Source organism: Giraffa tippelskirchi, chromosome 1 (genome assembly GCF_054371585.1).
Source record: "Giraffa tippelskirchi isolate mGirTip1 chromosome 1, T2T-mGirTip1v1.2.pri, whole genome shotgun sequence".
In the NCBI taxonomy this organism is placed as follows: domain Eukaryota; kingdom Metazoa; phylum Chordata; class Mammalia; order Artiodactyla; family Giraffidae; genus Giraffa; species Giraffa tippelskirchi.
In genome coordinates this window covers 29,475,266-29,495,732 of record NC_137275.1, presented here as the reverse complement: position 1 = coordinate 29,495,732, position 20,467 = coordinate 29,475,266, and the positions used below count along the sequence as shown (strand labels likewise).

Genomic DNA, 20,467 nt, shown 5'->3' with positions numbered 1-20,467 from the left:
AAATTACATTTCTATCTAGGTAGTAACATGGAAGATGTTAAGCTGGTTGATTGAATCACATTCTTATAGGATGATAAAAACAAACACAACTAAAAATTAACCATTTCTTCTTATATTAATATACCAGGACTTGATGTAACAAAAATATATTAGGTTGATTCACACTCCAAAATACTCAAAATAAATACTCTTAGGTAATCTTCAGCCTGAAACAAGTCTTCATTTATTGACTACTTACAGTACAGCGATTTCATCTTAGCTGGTATTCAAAGATGGTTATGTTTTAAGTGAGAGAAGACATAATCTCTCTTTCAGATACCACCTCTCAGAAATCTGGACTAATTCAACTTTAAGAACTAGAATTGCATCTCCTGGTAACCACATGACAGTTGTCACCCTGAGAACAGGAACAAGGCAAAGAAACTATATAGAACTTTGATTCTCCTACACAGGTACACATTAAGTTAGTTTATTAATGACTACAGTTTGAAGCCAGCCATTTTGATCCAGTATTTAAATAACAAGCTGTTTAATATTGAAGCAGAAGGTACTGCCACAATGTGACAGAAATACAGCTTTACCCATAAACCTTTCACACAATTATACATTAAATGCTATTTTTATTTAAGCAAGGCACCCCTACTTATTCTAAAATATGGGAAGTGCTACCCCACTGGAAAAGCAAATGAGGAGACAAGATTTTTTTCCTACCTAGCGCTGGTTTAAATTCAAGTGAAGCCATTAATGTCCTTACAAGTCAGGACTGTTATGACATGTCACTTCACAGTTCTTAGACTAACACACACCTTAAGGTTTACCCAAGAATCAAAACAGGGTTATGGGGGGGAGGGCAGGGATGAGGAGGGGATGGGTCAGCCAACTTTTAAGTTGAGACTATAATTCCCTCCTTAATTATACAGGCACCAATTTAAATGCCTTTAGCACAAGGCTGAAAAGGCAAAACATTTCTAAAGATATAAAACTGCCAAATTATTGTCATTTACACTCACTAATGTGGTATTTATTTTGTTTTGATTTTTTTTTTTTAATTCCTACCCCTATCTAAGTAATCAAATACATCTAAAATTAAAATAACTCTGCGAAACTATAATGGTTCAAGGGCCTGAAACCTTTCCTTGCTTTGGTGAGTATCTGGCTAAAATAAATCAGTATTTTATTCCATGAAAAGTTTTACATTGTATCTCTTAATTCATAGGCAAAAACCAAAATCTCAAATGGATAATTTTTAAAATGGGAGAAAGATTTTAAAGGACAGTGCTGAATAAAAATATGTAGCCTTCTGGGTCACAAATCATCTATGAAAACAAACTATTTAATTGTATAAAATAAAGACCAGATATTTAAACTAGATCCTGGACAATTTAAACAAAAAAACTAAATTTGAGGTTTGTATCATAATCCTAAACTGAATCGTTTTCTCTGAACAGTCCACTATGGAATTTTTCTTATAAACAATTAATCCAAAATCTTGATATCACTTCTCTAGCAGTTGCTCCTAAAAAACTGGAACTTTAGATCCCAAGTCCAAGAAAGACGTGCAAATGAAATGCTTCTTGCTTCATTCTGAAAATAAAACAAAAAAGTTGCACATTTTTACTCAAACTAAAAAAGTGCTGCACACATTCTCATATCATTTAAAAACTACAAATTCAATAATTTTTTTGATTTACTGCAAGTTATCTAAGAAACAATTAAGGTAAAGAAAATTAGTTAGGCATGAGTGTTTATAGCCTGATAGGAAGGTAGCAGATTTTCAAGGTTGAACACAAAATATATTTTACACAGATTTTAGCTAATGTAAATATATAAGGCCCACAACTGTGGGATTTTATATCCAAAAATGGCCTATGACTACAGTGAAGAACATGACAAACGCTGGGCTGGAAGAAGCACAAGCTGGAATCAAGACTGCCGGGAGAAATATCAATAACCTCAGATTTGCAGATAGATACCCTTAAGATACCCTTTGCCTTAAGATACCCTTAAGGCACAAAGTGAAGAACTAAAGAGCCTCTTGATGAAAGTGAAAGAGGCGAGTGAAAAAGTTAGCTTAAAGCTCAACATTCAGAAAACTAAGATCATAGCATCCGGTCCTATCACTTCATGGCAAATAGATGGGGAAACAGTGGGTGACTTTATTTTTCTGGGCTCCAAAATTACTGCAGATGGTACTGCAGCCATGAAATTAAAAGATGCTTACTCCTTGGAAGGAAAGTGATGACCAACTTAGCATATTAAAAACCAGAGACATTACTTTGTCAACATAGGTCTGTCTAGTCAAGGCTATGTTTTTCCAGTAGTCATGTATGTATGTGAGACTTGAAATATAAAGAAAGCTGACCACTGAAGAATTGATGCTTTTGAACTGTGGTGTTGGAGAAGACCCTTGAGAGTCCCTTGGACTGCAAGGAGATCCAACCAGTCCATCCTAAAGGAGATCGGTCCTGGGTGTTCATTGGAAGGACTGATGTTGAAGCTGAAACTCCAATACTTTGGTTACCTGATGCGAAGAGCTGACTCATTTGAAAAGACCCTGATGCTGGGAAAGATTGAGGGCAGGAGGAGAAGGGAACAGAGGATGGTTGGATGGCATCACCAACTCAATGGAAATGGGTTTGGGTGGACTCCTGGAGTTGGTGATGGACAAGGACGCCTGACGTGCTGCGGTTCACTGGGTCGCAAAGAGTCGGACATGTCTGAGCAACTGAACTGAACAGTAAAGAAATGCCCCATGTGTTTTCAAGAAATCGTTACAGCAAAATGTTTTAAAGGAAAGCACCACTACATGTAGAAAAGTGATCACAATACATTAATTATGGGGACAAAGATACCACACAGAACTGAGTCAGGGAAGCAACATCAAACACATTTACCTGTTTGTCACTGATCCCAACACATTACCATCGAGTCGCTAATACCATCCAACCATCTCATCCTCTGTCATCCCTTTCTCCTCCTGCCTTCAATCTTTCCCAGCATCAGGGTCTATTCCAATGAGTCAGCTCTTCACATCAGGTGGCCAAAGTATTGGAGTTTCAGCTTCAGGATCAGTCCTTCCAATGAATATTCAGAATTGATTTCCTTTAGGATAGATTGGTTTGATCTCCTTGCAGTCCAAGGGACTCTCAAGTCTTCTCCAACACCACAGCTCAAAAGCACAATTTTTCAGTGCTCAGCTTTCTTTATGGTCCAACTCTCACATCCATACATGACTACTGCAAAACCCACAGCTTTGACTGTACGGACATTTGTGGGCAAAGTAATGTCTCTGCTTTCGAATATGCTGTCTAGGTTGGTCGTAGCTTTCCTTCCAAGGAGCAAGCGTCTTGTAATTTCATGGCTGTAGTCACCATCTGCAGTGATTTCTGGAGCCCAAGAAAACAAAGTCTCTGTTTTCATTGTTTCCCCCGATCTGTTTGCCATGAAGTGATGGGGCCAGAGGCCATGATCTCAGTTTTCTGAATGTTGAGTTTTAAGCCAGCCTTTTTCACTCTCCTCTTTTATTTTCATCCAAAAGCTCTTTAGTTCTTCACTTTCTACCATAAGGGTGGTGTCATCTGCATATCTGAGGTTATTGATATTTCTCCCAGCAATCTTGATTCCAGCTTGTGCTTCATCCAGTCTGGCATTTCGCATGATGTACTATGTATATAAGTTAAATAAGCAGGGTGACAATATACAGCCTTGACGTACTCCTTTCTCAATTTTGAACCAGTGTGTTGTTCCATGTCCAGTGCTAACTGTTGCTTCCTGACCAGCATACAGATTTCTCAAGAGGCAGGTAAGGTGGTCTGGTATTTCCATCTCTAAGAATTTTCCAGTTTGTTGGGATCCACACAGTCAAAGGCTTTGGCATAGTCAATAAAGCAGAAGTGTGTGTTTTTCTGGAACTCTCTTACTTTCTTGACCATCCAGTGATGTTGGCAATTTGATCTTTGGTTCCTCTGCCTTTTCTAAATCCAGCTTGCATATCTAGAAGTTCATGGTTCACATACTGTTGAAGCCTTGCTTGGAGAACTTTGAGCATTACTTTACTAGCATATGAGATGAGTGCAACTGTGTGGTTAATGAGAACATTCTTTGGCATTGCCTTTCTTAGGGATTGAAATGAAAACTAACCTTTTCCTGTCCTGTGGCCACTGCTGAGTTTTCCACATTTGCTTCCATATTTGACACGGATATGCTGACATATCCCTTGAGTGCAGCACTTTAACAGCATCATCTTTCAGGATTTGAAATAACTCAACTGCAATTCCATCACCTCCACTAGCTTTGTTCGTAGTGACACTTCCTAAGGCCCACCTGACCGCATTCCAGGATGTCTGTCTCTAGGTGGATAATCACACCATCATGGTTATCTGGGTCATGAAGATATTTTTTGTATAGTTCTTCCACGTATTCTTGCCACCTCTTCTTAATATCTTCTGCTTCTGTTAGGTCCAGATCGTTTCTGTCCTTTATTGTGCCCATCTTTGCATGAAATGTTCCCTTGATATCTCTAATTTTCTCGAAGAGATCTCTAGTCTTTCCCATTCTGTCGTCTTCCTTTATTTCTTTGCACTGATTACTTAGGGAGGCTTTCTTACCTCTCCTTGCTATTCTGTGGAACTCTACATTCAAATGGGTATATCTTTCCTTTTCTCCTTTGCCTTTCGCTTCTCTTCTTAGCTATGTGTAAGACCTCCTCAGACAACTATTTTGCCTTTTGGCATTTCTTCTTCTTGGGGATGGTCTTGATCATTGCTTCCTGTACAATGTCCATCATTCTTCAGGCACTCTGTCTTATCAGATCTAAACCCTTGAATCTATTTGTCTCTTCCCCTGTATAATCATAAGGGATTTAAGTCATCCCTGAATGGTCTAATAGTTTTCCCTAGTTTCTTCAATTTAAGTCTGAATTTGGCAATAAGGAGTTCATAACTGAGCCACAGTCAGCTCCTGATCTTGTTTTCACTGACTGTATACAGCCTCTCCATCTTAGGCTGCAAAGAATCAATCTGATTTCAGTATTGACCATCTGGTGATGTCCATGTGTAGAGTTTTCTCATGTGTTGTTGGAAGAGGGTGTTTGCTATGACCAGTGCGTTCTCTTGGCAAAACTGTTAGCCTTTGGCCTGCTCCATTTTGTACTCCAAGGCCAAATTTGCCTGTTACTCCAGGTATCTCTTGACTTCCTCCTTCTGCATTCCATTCCCCTATGATGAAAAGAACATCTTTTTTGGGTGTTAGTTCTAGAAGGTCTTGTAGGTCTTCATAGAACCATTCAACTTCAGCTTCTTCAGTATTACTGGTTGAGACACAGACTTGGATTACTGTGATATTGAATAGTTTGCCTTGGAAACAGACAAGAGATCATTCTGTCGTTTTTGAGATTGCACCCCAGATTTGCATTTCAGACTCTTTTGTTGACTATGAGGGCTAGTCCATTTCTTCTAAGGGATTCTTGCCCACAGTAGTAGATATAATGGTTCAGTTCAGTTGCTCAGTTGTGCCTGACTCTTTGTGACCCCATGGACCTCAGCCCGCCACGCCTCCCTGTCCATCACCAACTCCCGGAGTTTACCCAAACTCATGTCCATTGAGTCGGTGATGCCATCCAACCATCTTATCCTCTGTCATCCCCTTTTCCTCCTGCCTTCAAACTTTCCCAGCATCAGGGTCCTTTCAAATGAGTCAGCTCTTCTCATCAGGTGGCCAAAGTATTGGAGTTTCAGCTTCAACATCAGTCCTACCAATGAACACCCAGGACTGATCTCCCTTAGGATGGACTGGATGGATCTCTTTGCAGTTCAAGGGACCCTCAAGAGTGTTCTGCAACACCACAGTTCAAAAGCATCAATTCTTCGGTGCTCAGCTTTCTTTATAGTCCAACTCGCACATCCACACGACTGCTGCTGCTGCTAAGTCGCCTCAGTTGTATCTGACGCTGTGCGACCCCATAGACGGTAGCCCACCAGGCTCCCCCGTCCCTGGGATTCTCTAGGCAAGAATACTGGAGTGGGTTGCCATTTCCTTCTCCAGTGTATGAAAGGGAAAAGTGAAAGTGAAGTTGCTCAGTCGTGTCCGACTCTTAGCGACCCCATGGACTGTAGCCTACCAGGCTCCTCCATCCATGGGATTTTCCACGCAAGAGTACTGGAGTGGGGTGCCACTGCCTTCTCCACCACACATGACTACTGGAGTTAAATTTGCCCATCCCAGTGCATTTTAGCTCAGTGATTCCTAAAATGTCGATGTTCACTTTTGCATTCTCCTGTTTGACCACTTCCAATTTACCTTGATTCATGGACCTAATATTCCAGGTTCCTATGCTATATAGTTCTTTACAGCATTGGACTTTACTTCTACCACCAGTGACATCAACCACTGGGTGTTGTTTTTGCTTTGGGTCTGGTCTCTTCATTCTTTCTCAAGTTATTTCTTCACTCTTCTCCAGCAGCATACCAGGCACCTACCGACCTGGGGAATTCATCTTTCAGTGTTATATCTTTTTGCTTTTTCATACTGTTCATGGGGTTCTCAAGGCAATACTGAAGTGGTTTGCCATTTCCTTCTCCAGTGGACCACATTTTCTCAGAACTCTCCACCATGACCCATCCATCTTGCATGGCCCTACAAGGCATGGCTCATAGTTTCACTGACTTAGAAGGCTGTACCTTAGAACTAAGAAATGTGAGTCAATTTTTTAGGAAGACAAGCTAATATGAGGCACATTTTCAGTGTATTATAATATACAGCTACTAAAGGTGAAAAGTTCTTTTTAGGCACACAGCATGATGAATGCTGGGAATGATGGAAAGAGATTCTAACGGGAAAATAAAACCACTATATGATCATAATGAATTCTATTTCCCAGGAGAATTTCACTTCTTATAGTGAGGCTTCAGTCATGATTAGTTTGATCTTTATTAAAAAGAGAATGATTTTACATATTACAAACTGGTGAGTTAATGATTAATTTATCAGCTGAAAATAATTTCTACAATTCTACCTCTTAAATTTACCTTATTATCTGGAATCCTTTGAAGTCTTATTTTCCTTTCGGACATGAATTCAGGAACAATTCAATATACCTATGGTCTGAGAATGACATAAAAGGGTCCATTTTTAAAGCTACAAAGGCAGAAGTAATACTGCAGCCATTTTTTTGAGTTTAGCCAGCAACCCAAACCGTCTGTCCCATCCTTTCCTTAGTTAAAAACTAAAACAAAACAAAAAAAACCCTCCTAACTCTGGATAGAAATACGCAGAATAGTAAATAGACAAATAAATGCTTCTCATTATAATGTAGAGTTCTGTCTTCTTTACATTTATTTAATAGTATTAGTAGAGTACAGTTCCCCCATGAAAGACTTCTGGGTAAACTCTACAAAAGAAAAAGGGATTTGTTGTCAAAATTGATAACAAAAATCATGGGCAGCACTTACGAACATGGGACCGATCCTTGAGCATAGCTGCAACAGCATCCTCATGGGTATCAAAGTGCACATCAGCTTCTCCAGTGGCCTTCCCACTGGAACTGTATTCCATGGTGATTCTAACAGGCTTCAACGGAGCAAAAAACTAAACAAACAAAGGGAGCCAAAATGAGCATAACGTTACTAGGTCCAATTTCTAGAAGTCTGGTGGCCCTGTACTTTTCTTTCAGATTCTAATTCATACATCTAATAAATTTATTTTTAGGAAATCTCTTTAAGCAACTATGTAATTACACATCTACCACTTCTTTTGGCTCTTCTGATCTTCTTAGAACTCAAGGTTATATTTCAAATATCTGTTCACAGAGAACTTACACTACAAATACAATAATACACAAATAGTTTTCAAACTTTCCTTTATACCAACAAGGACTACTTTTATTTTTCCTCCCACATACATCCTTCTGTGTTTCTAAAAAATCACCCATCAAAAATACTTCATTTTTTAATAATCATTCATTTTTACCATGTTTTAACCAGACATGCAGCTAATAATCATTTTCTTACCAGCACCACCTAAAGAGAGCTACCACACTGAGTGGTTAATATTCCAAACCAAAGCAACAGAAAGCAATTCTCTAATGAGACTGTGCAACTTTCATTTGGGTATAGATATGATTCCTATTAGGCTTTTAGAAATAATGAAGACAATTCTGATGTCCCACTGCTAACTGAAGGCTCCAGCTTTGGATCTACCTTAAGTATACATCCTCAAGTTCAGAAAATCAGTAAGTACTTTGTTGTTTCATATCTTTTCATTTCATATAGTATCTATCATAAAACAAAAATATTTTAAAAATTTCTTTTCTCAAAACTCAGGGAAGCTGGATGCAAGAAGGTTATATGGTCTACTGAAAGCTCCAGGAATTTAGGAGTAGATTCATGTCTAGTAGATAATTACCCTGTGACAAAAGCTCTGAGTCTTTTTTTAAACTCAAAAATTAACTGATTGAACTAATTTAGAGAAGACCAAGCTTTTTTACTTTGAATACTAAACCTATACCATATTATTCTACATCTGTAAAATCTTTTTATCCATTATATATATGACTTTAAAATGTAATAAAACCCACACTTCTCAGCCAACGAAAATAAAACAAGCTTCCAGAGTCATGGAGATGCCATCTTACTGTCCAAAAATACTACAGAATCACTGTTATTTTTCTTCTCTACCTTCCCTGAATAGAAGTTCAAAACTTCAGAACTGTCGTTCAAAGCTATTGAGACTGGATATCTTACTGTCACACACATTTATAATGTCTTGGGCATTGGCTTGGAAAGGCAATCCTCTCATGTGGACAAAATGTAGTGAAGACGTAGTTCCAAAATCAACAGCCTCTGGAAGCTTTTCTGACATCTCCTTCGGCAATTCTGAGAAGTGGAACAAAAAGCACTGTCAGGAACATCAAAGCTTCGGAGTTATTAGCAGATTGCAATTAGGAATGACTTTAATGTCAAAATCCTCAATTCCTCTTCAAATAGTAAGGAAGAGGGCTTCCATTTTAAAAGCCAGTCATCTGAAATTTCCCCCGCCTAACAGATATCACCTGAACACTTATAAGGATTTAGTGTCTCAAATCATTACCAGATTATAAAGAACATATCTTTTTCTAACAACAAAGGGAAGGAAAAACGATTATGAATGAAAAAATAAAGGCAAGAAAAATTTCCTGGGTTATAATCACTTAAAAAAAATTAATATGGTAACGGGATATTTCTAGGGCACAAACTTAGAACGTATTTATCAAACTTTCAAGATTCTAAACACTGTTTTGGGATTAAGAATCAAAGGAATAATTAAATACAGAGGCAGACAACATTCCTTCCTTTCGTCAACAATCCTGCTCTCTTACACACATCTTTTCCCAACTTAAGTTTAAAATGCTGACAAACTTACTTCTTTTTTGTTATATATGTGAAACCTGGCTTTTGACATGGAATCTACAAAAAAATAAGTAAAGTTTTTAAAAACCTGCATAGTCAACCCTCCATACCCTGTATGTGGAAGTTCTGGATACAGAGGGCTGACTGTCAGACGTAAGCACTCATGGATTCTGGTATCCATGACGAGTTCTGGACCCAATCCCCTGTGAGTACTGAGGGAGGACTGTGTGTTCACAGTACACACTACACTCAAAGACATATTAAATATTTAACTCAATACCCTTTATCCTACACTCTTACAATGTCATACAACATGGTCATAAAACAGTTTTTTTTTTTTTTAACAAGTATCAAAACATACAAGGCAGATCCAATGAGTTTCAATAAGAGGCAAGTCCTTACCTATTTCCTTCTCATTTTCAAAAGCTGTCATGGGTCGGATATCCTCATTTACTTCATGTTCTTCAAAGACCACTTCTGGCTCAGTTATATATTTAGCAGTGGGAGAAGATGCTATTTTCTTTCCCTTATGAGAACCAACGTGTGTTCGAACTTCATTCCTTCTGCTTGGAAATATCTCTATATATCTATGTCAAAACAAAAGTGAATATGTACAAATGGTACAAATTAACTTCGTAGTGAACTCTTTTAAAATAAAATATGCACATATATTTCCAAAGGTTAACAAACATGGGTGTCCAAAGATAACAGGTGGGGGAAAAAAGTAAGAATGGACATAGACATTAGCCCATGAAAAAGTACTCTCAACAGACCAGGTCAATGATTTAATCCTCCTCAAGATAACAGTTTCTTTTACCAATTTTTCTACCCATTTCACTTCACAAGGACAAATATGCAAAGGTCAAATGTATATTATAAAGAATCTGTTAAGAAAGGTTTTGTTATTTTTTTTAATACAGTTGATTAATAATCTCTTGAGGTCTTACAAAACACTTCTGTGAAAATTCATCATATCTGACAAGACATTAAAAGTCACTGTATATGAGGAGCTAACTTGCCTCAGGACTTAACTAGAGGCTAAGAAGAATTCATGAACTAAATATCAGTTCTAACTTGCTTTCTGTATGCCTGTGCAACTATTAAATTCAAGCTTCTGGAACCAGTTTCCTTTTCCTGAACAATGCTCTTCCAAATTAGGTTATCAAGCTCAAATTATAGGAGTCATTTGCATTTACAGACCTAGATGGGCAACATTTCTTAATTTACTAAAGAAATTTATTGTGCTCATGCTTAGTTGTGTCCAGCTCTTTGTGACTGCATGGACTCTAGCCTACCAGGCTTCTGTCCATGGAATTTTCCAGGCAAGAATACTGGAGCGGGTTGCCATATCCTCCTCCAGCATGGATCTTCCCAACCCAGGGATCCAACCCACATCTCTTACATTGGTAGGCAGATTCTTTACCGCTGAGCACCTGGGAAGCCTCTATAGAGTATCCATAGCAAAATGTTAACCTGAATAAATCCAAGATTTTAACATCTAGTTATCAGGAAATAACACAGGCTACAAAGGAGTAAGTTAAAGGACACCATGAGGAAGCAAAAATATTAAATACAGAATGTGAAACACTATACAGGACCACTGACTCAATTTCTTCAAAAGCCAACTGGATTTTAAAGGGGGGGTGGGGTGAATTCCCTGGTGGTCAAGTGGCTAGGACTCAGTGCTTTTATTGCCATGGGCGTGGGTTCAATCCCTAATCGGGGAACGTAGATCCCACAAGCTACGTGGTATGGTCTAATGGGGGAAAAATAATAAAAAGGAGAAGGGAATAAAAAGGGAAAGGGGAATTGCTCAAACTTAACAGAACTGGAAGCATAATAATCAAATGCAACGTGTGGACCACGTCTAGATTTTGGTGGGGAAAAAAAAAAGGCAACTAGAAAAGGACACTTTGGGTATAAACAGGAAAATGTGATTACGGACTGGCATTAGATAATAAATATTGAGATCATGTTTAAAAAAAAAAAGACATAAACTGAAAAAACAGATGCAGCAAATATAACAAATGTTAACAATTTATTCATCTAAGTGATGGACATTTGACAGCTCATGTCTGGTTTGTACTGAAATAATTTTACAGTCATGTTACACTGTGTTCATCAAAATGACCCAATGTTTGATCTTTCTACATCATTACTATCTGCTTCACTCACCGGTTGCCAATTTCTTCCCTGTGTTTCAAAAGGGCTTGGCTGGCCATTTCTGGTTCTTCAAACTGCACATAGGCTTCTCCTGTTTTCCTTCTCCCTCTATAATCCATGACAAAAGTAATGTCTACTATATTCAGTCCTAGGTGTCCAAAAATTATTACAAATTAGTGTTGCTAACAGGAGCCTTTTTAGTCTTACGACTTAATACATTCAATCACATACTAAGAATTTTTTTTATTAGTAAAATTGTAAGGCTAGTTTGCCAGTCTCAAAGCCTATACCTGCCTAATGGGGAGAAAATTATTATGCAGCCAAAAGCCAGTAACACCCACCTATTCCCAGAATGTTTAGGGTCCAAGCAGTCCATCTAAAACACACTTTTTTTTTTTTTTGCCATTAATTACACATTAGGGGAAATAGAAATTTAGACTAACATCACTACTGATGCATATCTTACTGCCAAGAATTAGATAATAATGCTTTTAAGTCATATAAATTGCTGTCTTAGACAAATACAGCCACTTTTATGAAAGAATGTTTTCCTCATAGAAAAAAATAAAAACTTCATGTGAAATCACTTTTAAATATGACACCCTCAAAGATCACCATGATAGGTCAAAACACTTATATAATCTATAAATATTGGAACTCCAAATGAAGACTTCTCCCCTAAACAAGTGGGTCTTAGGAAGCATCACTATGAACAAAGCTGGTGGAGGTGATGGAATTCCAGTTGAGCTATTTCAAATCCTAAACGATGATGTTGTGAAAGTGCTATACTCAATATGCCAGCAAATTTGGAAAACAGAGCACTGGCCACAGGACTGGTAAAGGTCAGTTTTCATTCCAATCCAAGAAAGGTAATGCCAAAGAATGCTAAAACTACTGCACAGTTGTACTCATCTCACATACAAGTAATACTCAAAATTCCCCAAGCCAGGTTTCAACAGTACATGAACTGTGAACTTCCAGATGTTCAAGATGGTTTTAGAAAAGGTAGAGGAACCAGAGATCAAATTGCCAACATCCACTGGATCATCGAAAAAGCAAGAGTTCCATAAAAACATCTATTTCTGCTTTACTGACTATGCCAAAGCCTTTGTGGATCCCAACAAACTGTGGAAAATTCTTAGAGATGGGAATACCAGACGACCGGATCTGCCTCTTGAGAAATCTGTATGCAGGTCAGGAAGCAACAGTTAGAACTGGACATGCAACAACAGACTGGTTCTAAATAGGAAAAGGAATACATCAAGGCTGTATATTGCCACCCTGCTTATTTAACTTATATGCAGAGTACATCATGAGAAACGCTGGGCTGGATGAAGCACAAGCTGGAATCAAGATTGCTGGGAGAAATACCAATAACCTCAGATATGCAGATGACATCACCCATATGGCAGAAAGAGAAGAACTAAAGAGGCTCTTGATGAAAGTGAAAGAGGAGAGTGAAAAAGTTGGCTTAAAACTCAACATTCAGAAAACTGAGATCATGGCATCTGGTCCCATCACTTCATGGCAAACAGATGGGGAAACTGTGAAAACAGTGGCAGGCTTTATTTTTGGGGGCTCCAAAATCACTGCAAATGGTGACTACAGCCATGAAATTAAGAGGCTTACTCCATGGAAGAAAAGCTATGACCAACCTAGATAGCATATTAAAAAGCAGAGACATTACTATGCCTACAAAGGTCTGTCTAGTCAAAGCTATCGTTTTTCCAGTAGTCATGTATAGATGTGAAAGTTGGGACTATAAAGAAAGCTGAGTGCCGAAGAATTGATGCTTTCGAACTGTGGTATTGGAGAAGACTCTTGAGAATATCTTGGACTACAAGGAGATCCAACCAGTCCATTCTAAAGGAAATCAACCCTGAATGTTCATTGGAAGGACTGATGCTGAAGCTAAAACTCCAATACTTTGGCCACCTGATGTGAAGGACTGACTCATTTGAAAAGACTTGATGCTGGGAAAGACTGAAGGCGGGAGGAGAAGGGGCCGACAGAGGGTGAGATGGGTGGATGGCATCACCGATTCAATGGACATGATTTTGAGTAAACTCCAGGAACTGGCGATGGTCAGAGAGGCCTGGCATGCTGCAGTCCATGGGGCTGCAAAGAGTCAGACACGACTTAGCAACTGAACACAACTGAACTGACTGACTAGGAAAATGCTCACCTAAGATAAAAAGGAAACAATGGAGAGAGAAGACTGTTGCTATTGTTTAGTCACTTAGTCGTGTCCGACTCTTCGTGACTCCATGGGCTCTAGCCTGCCAGGCTCCCCTGATCATGGGATTTCCCAGGCAAGAATAGTGAAGTGGATTGTCACTTCCTTCTCCAGGGGATCTTCCTGACCCAGGGACTGAACTCAAGTCTCCTGCACTGGCAGGCGGGTTCTTTACCACTAAGCCACTAGGGAAGCCCAGAGGAAGATGATATGAGGTCCCAAACATGATATAACTGAAAAGCACCTGCAAAGAAATCTACGATGTCTTTCTCGTTGCAACTATAAGGAAGTCCTCTCAAGCGAACCACGCCATCATTTACCACAGGTGCAGATTTGACATGCAGGCTCTTCATTAAGGCATCCACATCTTCATTGTTTATCTCATAAACTAAGCAAAAGAGCACAAAAGGTATGCAAAATTTACATAACAAAGACTCCATTAAAAAAAGAATCACATTGGGTATTATATAAGAATCTAAAAACATATGTATTAATACTTCTCTGGCGAAAATAATAAATGACATTTGTCAGATGTTTACCGTGAGCCAGCTGTAACATCATAACATCAGAGGTAAACTTTGTCAACATCCTCATTTTACAGACAAGAAACAGAGATTATTTTTGGCTTCATTTTCACACCTTGGAAAAGGGTTGTTCATAGTATCTAACTACTTCACTATTCATAATATTTAACATAGGATCAAATGAAACTGCCTTGAAAAGTACAGTCTAATGTAATGATCCCAAAAAGCAATAATATGACTTCACGTACCTTCCACATACCGCTGCCCCATGTACATGCGGTGTTTTTCTAAGGCTTTTTGCACATCCTGCTCTGACTCCATTTCAATTAAGGCATCACCCCTTCGTTTCCCATCTCTATTTAAGAGGAAGTGAATTCCATTCTCACCATTGCGAATTCTGCAGTCTGAAAGTTTGTTAGTAAAATCAATCAAAACCAGAAATCAAAGTTTTAGCTCAATCATATCAATACAATAATCAGATTTGCAATCTTCCAACAACAAAATGAAGCAGGATCCGAACTGCCCCCCATTTTCCTTACACAAACTCTCAGCACCAAAGGCATCCAAATGCTAATGATGGCGGTAGTCTCTTAAATGTTCCGTGTGGAAAAGATAAGCAAACCTTAGCACATAAGTTTATGACCTTATGATCAGTAAATGGCAAGTCAGGCTAGGCTCAAGACAAAATGTGATTAATACGTCCTTCCAAATGTTTCTACAATTGGTTTGACATCATTCAAGGAATTAAAATATGGTTGAGTAAGTAAGTAAGTAAGTGTTAGTCACTCAGTCGTGCCCGACTCTTTGTGACCTCATGGACTGCAGCCCACCAGGCTCCTCTGTCCATGAGATTTTCCAGGAAGGATACTGGAGTGGGTTGCTATTTCCTTCTCCAGGGGATCTTCCCAACCCAGGGATTGACCCCGGGTCTCCTGCACTACAGGCAGATTCTTTACCGACTGAGCTACGAGGGAAAGTAACTCCATTAATATACACACATATATACGAATATACATTCTTTTTCATATTATTTTCCATTTTGGTTTATCACAGGATATAGAGTATAGTTCCCTGTGCTACACAGTAGTGCCTTGTTATTTATCCATTTTATATATATCAGTTTGCATCTACTAATTCCAAACTCCCAATCCAACCCTCTCCCACCCCTCTGGCAACCTCCAGTCTATTCTCTTTGTCCTTAATTCTGTTTCTGTTTTATAGATAGGTTCATAGGTTCATATTTTAGACTCCACAAATAAGTGAAATTATATGAGTTGCTGGTAACTGTTAATAAGACTGTGGCTCCCTGCTTTGAAAAGGTTTATGCATAAGTCTTCTTTGTTATGACCATATCCATAAGAACTCTAAAATATCTCCTATCAGAATAATTTTGCAACATAATTTAACTTTCCCTATTTTTCATTACCAAAGAAAAGACATCCCCAAACTGCACACTTCTTATATTGGGAGCAAGCTGAAGGTGTAAATACAATGCACATCAGGTACTTAATATAGTATTACATGTTCATTTAACATGTAACATTTAAGTCACCATCTTCTAGAAGCCTCTTAAGAAGCAGGAAAATTAAAAATCATATGAAGACACAAAAGCTTAAAATCAACCATAAATACATAAACCTTCAAACATGTTATTAAGGGAACAACAACAACAACAAATGTATGTGTTACACAAAGAGCTACTCAAGTATATTCTAACATATTTCCACTAACAGGTTATGCACACATTAAAACTTCTGAGAAAACTGGTTTCATACCATATAGTTTTAACATTAAAATTTTTGCCATATTTAAGGTCTTTACATCTGGTATATATGACAAATAATACATATGATGTCCCCAGAATGGGACAATTTCCATCCATCAAATAAGATGTCTACAGTATAGTCCAACTTGGATTTTATGGCACTACCTTTTACGCAGATGAAATTACAACTTTTTTTCTGGCCATACCATGTGGCATGTGAGATCTTAGTACCCCTCATCAAGGATCGAACCTGTGCCCCTGCAGTGGAAGCACAGTCTAAACCACTGGATTGCAGTGGAGTCCCAAAGTTACATATTTAAAACATACATAAAATATACCTGAGAAAAAGCTAAGCACATCTTCTACAGTGCACGACCATGGCAATCCTTGGGCTCGAATGAGATAAACATCATCCACTTCTTCTCCCAACTTGGACGGAGGCAATTCATACTCAGGGAGAGGTGGAAGGTCCTCCAGGTAGGTAGTTTTGGATTCCTTCCAAAAGAAATGAAGAATTGCAGAAATATCTCTTGAACACGTACTTAGCAAATGTTTATTTCTACAAAAACACTGAATGTTATTCTTTAGGGACAATCAGTTATTTCAGAGGCAAGGAAAATTCACAAATCTAACTTATCCTGTTCTGGCTTACAGTGCACATCCTAAAGCAAGAAGCATACACAGCCTAATGGCTTGGCAGAACATAAATTTTATTCCAGGCTTGTTTTTAAATTTATCAATCTCAAATTCCACCTAATAGTGTTTTAGCTAAGGTGGGACAAAAGAGGTCCCTTCAATTTGACAAACATATAAACACCTCCTAACCACAGTAGGCCATAACTAGGCCTCCATCTCAAAAAGCTTACCATGTCGCATAGGACAAGGACACAGACAAGATGTTTTAAGTGTTATAGTTATGATACAAGATATTATAGAAACTGAAAACAGAGCACAAACAGAAGAATCAAGACAAGATATGAAATGAGCACTGAAGGAAGGCTAGAATTCTGAGAGCAGTATATAAAGGCCAGACATTCCAGTCTGAAGGGGAAGCAACAGTAGGAACAGAAGCCCATTTGCAAAACAGCAATAATTGCATTTGGCTAAACTGCAGGGTGCAATTAGGAGCCAAAGAAGATGAGCTGGCAAAAGGACCTGGGTACCACACAGCAGAGGGACTTGAGTGTCAGGCTCAGTGTGTGCCCTTAAACTGGTAGGCAAAGGGGAGCTAATAAAAGACATTTAGGAGTGTATAAATCAACAAGTCAGCAGGATGCTTGGAAAGAGTAACCTGTCAACTTAGGCATGTCAGGTCAACTGAATAAAAGATCATTAATCACAAAAGCAGTAGTGTGCTTGAGACACATCCAAAAAACTCTATTTTACCAGACTAAACGAAAGTGGAACGTAACAAGGTTCTAACAAGCACCACAACCATAACCAGGAAAGGTAACTCAGGTTTTAAGACTTGCACTCTACTAGGCTAAGGAAAGATTCCTTTGTACCATCCTACCATTTACATGAAAACTTGTCTAATTTTAAGAAGTCAGGGATAAATGTAAACGTCTAGCACAGGCCTAATAAGTATTTAATAAGAATGCAACAAGCACTACAATTATCAACAAGGGAAGACAGGCTTTAAGTCAAGTGACTTGCACTCTACTGAAGAGAGATATTTCTTTTTTATGTTCCTGTTATTTTCACGAAGATTTACACATAATTTTAAGCAATCAATAATGCAAGCACAGTATAATACTAGTAAGGGCTCAACACATATCATTATATTAGACAAATTCACAGAAAAAAATATCAGAAAAAGAGAGCAGCCAGGTCACAAAGGCATACTATTTTCTTTTAATAAAACAGCATTCCCCATATTCCCAGAATTCCATAAGCATCACAAGCTTTTACAAAAATGGGCAGCAAAAACTATTGGGCCCGGATTCAAATCCATTAGCTCAGCCACTGGCAGAGAGCAGCCATGCTGATCAGCTTCCCAGTTTCCCTAAGTTCAAGGAGAAGAACCAACTATTAAGATAAATATGACCCAAGGCATCAAGAACATGGTAGTCAAAAAAGTGTGCTGACATTTCCCAGACGCCACGTTAACAAGCAGAAGGAAAGCTTCCTATGAGGCACAAAACATTTGCAATCCGTACACACTCACTAAAAAAAACAAGTAAATTACGGTAGACTCACTCCTGGGTCCCCAAGTCATCATCAGCCCCAGATGCCTCCTCTCCTCGGCCCCTCTCCCCCCATATCGGTCTTCAAGCTGTCCTTCCCACGGCGGTGACCCACGGCCCTAAAGGACCTTACGTCAGAAGAGGCGGAGGTGACCTTCAGTAACTGGGGCAACCCGCCTTTCCCCCGAGACTCGAGAGCAAGGACAGTGCCGGGTACCAGCCTGCTTCTGCCCCCCACCTCCCACCAACCCAGCCCACGCGAGTGCAGAAGCTTCGCAGCAGCGGACCGCGAGGTGCGCCGAGGGCCGCCCAGGCCTAGTCCTCGGGCGACACCTAAAGTCCCGACACTCCGGGGGTCTAGCCTCCCAACTTCACGACCGGGGGGGGCGAGGAGCGACAGGGATGCGCGGCGGGGACGGAGACCTCCTCACAAAACCTACCATAGGTCGGCGGGAAACAAGGCCTCAACATTCACCCCCAGTCACACTTACACTGCCCAACCGACCACAGACTCGAGAGGAGAACAAAAAAAGAAAACCCGAGGCCTGGGAAAGCGTCCCTTGTTCAGGGGCCCAATAGGAGGACTGGGCGGGCGGGGGTGGGAGCGGAAGGGGGGTGCGGCGCGTGCCGCGGAACCCCGCGCGCGCCGGCGAGACGCACGCCGAGGGGCTCGGGCGCGCGGCCGGGGGAGCGTCCGGCGCGCGGCTCTTCTAGGCACCCACGTACCCGGCTGTAGCCCCGCGCCGGGCCCGCCGCAGCCGCCGCCAGTGACTGCGGCAGCAAAGGGGCGCGCAGGGCCGAGTACGAGGCGGCGGCCACGGCGGCGGCGGACGCGGCCGCGGTGGGAGGGCCCGCCAGCCTCCCGGCAGTCACAGGCCCGCTCTGGAAGCCCCGCGCCTGAGAGGCCGCGGCCGCGGCGGCCCCGAGCAGCAGCAGCAGGCGGCGGCGGCCCGAGACTCCCGAGGGAAAGGAGCCGGCGGTCGAGTAGAAAGGCAGGCAGGCGGCGCCGGTGCGCTGGCAGCTGCTGCAATTGCAGCCGCAGCCCCGGAGCAGCGCCCCGAGCACCCAGCGCGTCCCGGCCATGGACTCCGGAGGCGGCGCAGGGCCTGAAGGCGGCTGCGGCGGCAGCGCCAGCGGAGAGGAAGTGGAATCCAGGGCCGGGGAGGGGTGGCCAGGCACATGCGCCGCCGGCACCGGGGGCAGCGGCGAGTCGGGAGGAGGCGGAGGAGAGCTCGCGGCTCCGCCCGGTCTCCGCCCTGGGGGCGTGGCTGCCCGCGGTAGGGAGGAGCGGGACCAGTACGACCCGCCGGTGGTTCTTTCGCTTTGTGGAAACTGAGGCTTGAAGAGGACTTCCGGTTCTGAGAGGGCTGCCCCCTGGAGACGCCCGATGTCGGGCGCTTTCTCCCGCCTTAGGTGAGGGGCCAAAGCGCCGTCTGGAGGAAATTGTGATACTCTAGTTATATTTGATGATGCCGGCGGAGATCTAATAACGCCCCCCCTCCCCCCTGCCCAGCTTGGGTTATGTGCGGAAAGCCAACTTTATTAGTTATAAAATGAAATCTGTAGATAGTTATATATTAATAACGTATATAGATATTCTTCCAGTGTTGGAAAATTCACTCCAGGCCACTTAGCGTTTATGGAAGACCCACACTAGTACCTATTTTTGTTAGTAGAAAGCTGTGATTTTTTTTTTTTTTTTACTTTTATGTGAAAGGATGAAAATTGAAAATAACAGCATTTGTTTTGCAGCAGCCTTGGTAGAGGCTGAGGTGGCATCACCAAGCTTCCTCTTGGGAAACTGTACTCAACATCTCCCTGCCATAGCTTTGAACTGCATCTTTGAGCGTCTGTGCTTTATCGCCTTAGCAAGATGTGTGCTGGGGTAATTGCTTGCTCTCTTTATGCCATTTTGGCTTCCAACAGGTTTCATAGGAACCCTCTGCTTTCGAGCGAAACGTGTGTAACATCCCCTGAGGATTCAGTGTATTCACGAATATACAAGAAGTTTGCGAAGGACTGCTTGTGCTGTTTTCTTCCTGTGGCCAGAACCCCCCCTCAGGTTTTGTGTTTTGTTTTTTTTGATCACAAATAATGCTTTTAACCATTTAGCCTCTTAAAGTACTCAAATAACTGAAACTGACAAATCCATGATGTTTAGTTGCTAAGGCCTGTCTGACTCTTGACATGCCATCGACTATAGCCCACCA

The 20,467-nt window shown here is 40.8% G+C and overlaps 1 protein-coding gene across 2 annotated transcripts; it reads right to left on the bottom strand.

The window, feature by feature from the left end:
* Positions 1-200: 200 nt before the first annotated feature.
* GRSF1 (G-rich RNA sequence binding factor 1) lies at positions 201-19,392 on the bottom strand. 2 transcript variants are annotated; one of them, XM_081587438.1, is made up of 10 exons: positions 18,984-19,392; positions 16,410-16,566; positions 14,555-14,710; positions 14,027-14,170; positions 11,559-11,694; positions 9,786-9,970; positions 8,749-8,870; positions 7,449-7,584; positions 7,026-7,101; positions 201-1,584 (listed from the first exon to the last, which is right to left on the bottom strand). In XM_081587438.1, exons 1-9 carry the CDS (start codon positions 19,338-19,340, stop codon positions 7,052-7,054), a joined length of 1,443 nt encoding a protein of 480 aa, XP_081443564.1. In that variant the 5' UTR covers positions 19,341-19,392; the 3' UTR covers positions 201-1,584; positions 7,026-7,051. The 2 variants fall into 2 exon arrangements, with proteins under 2 accessions (XP_081443564.1, XP_081443567.1); XM_081587441.1 differs by lacking the exon at positions 18,984-19,392 and adding an exon at positions 18,698-18,823.
* Between the last annotated feature and the right edge of the window lie 1,075 nt (positions 19,393-20,467).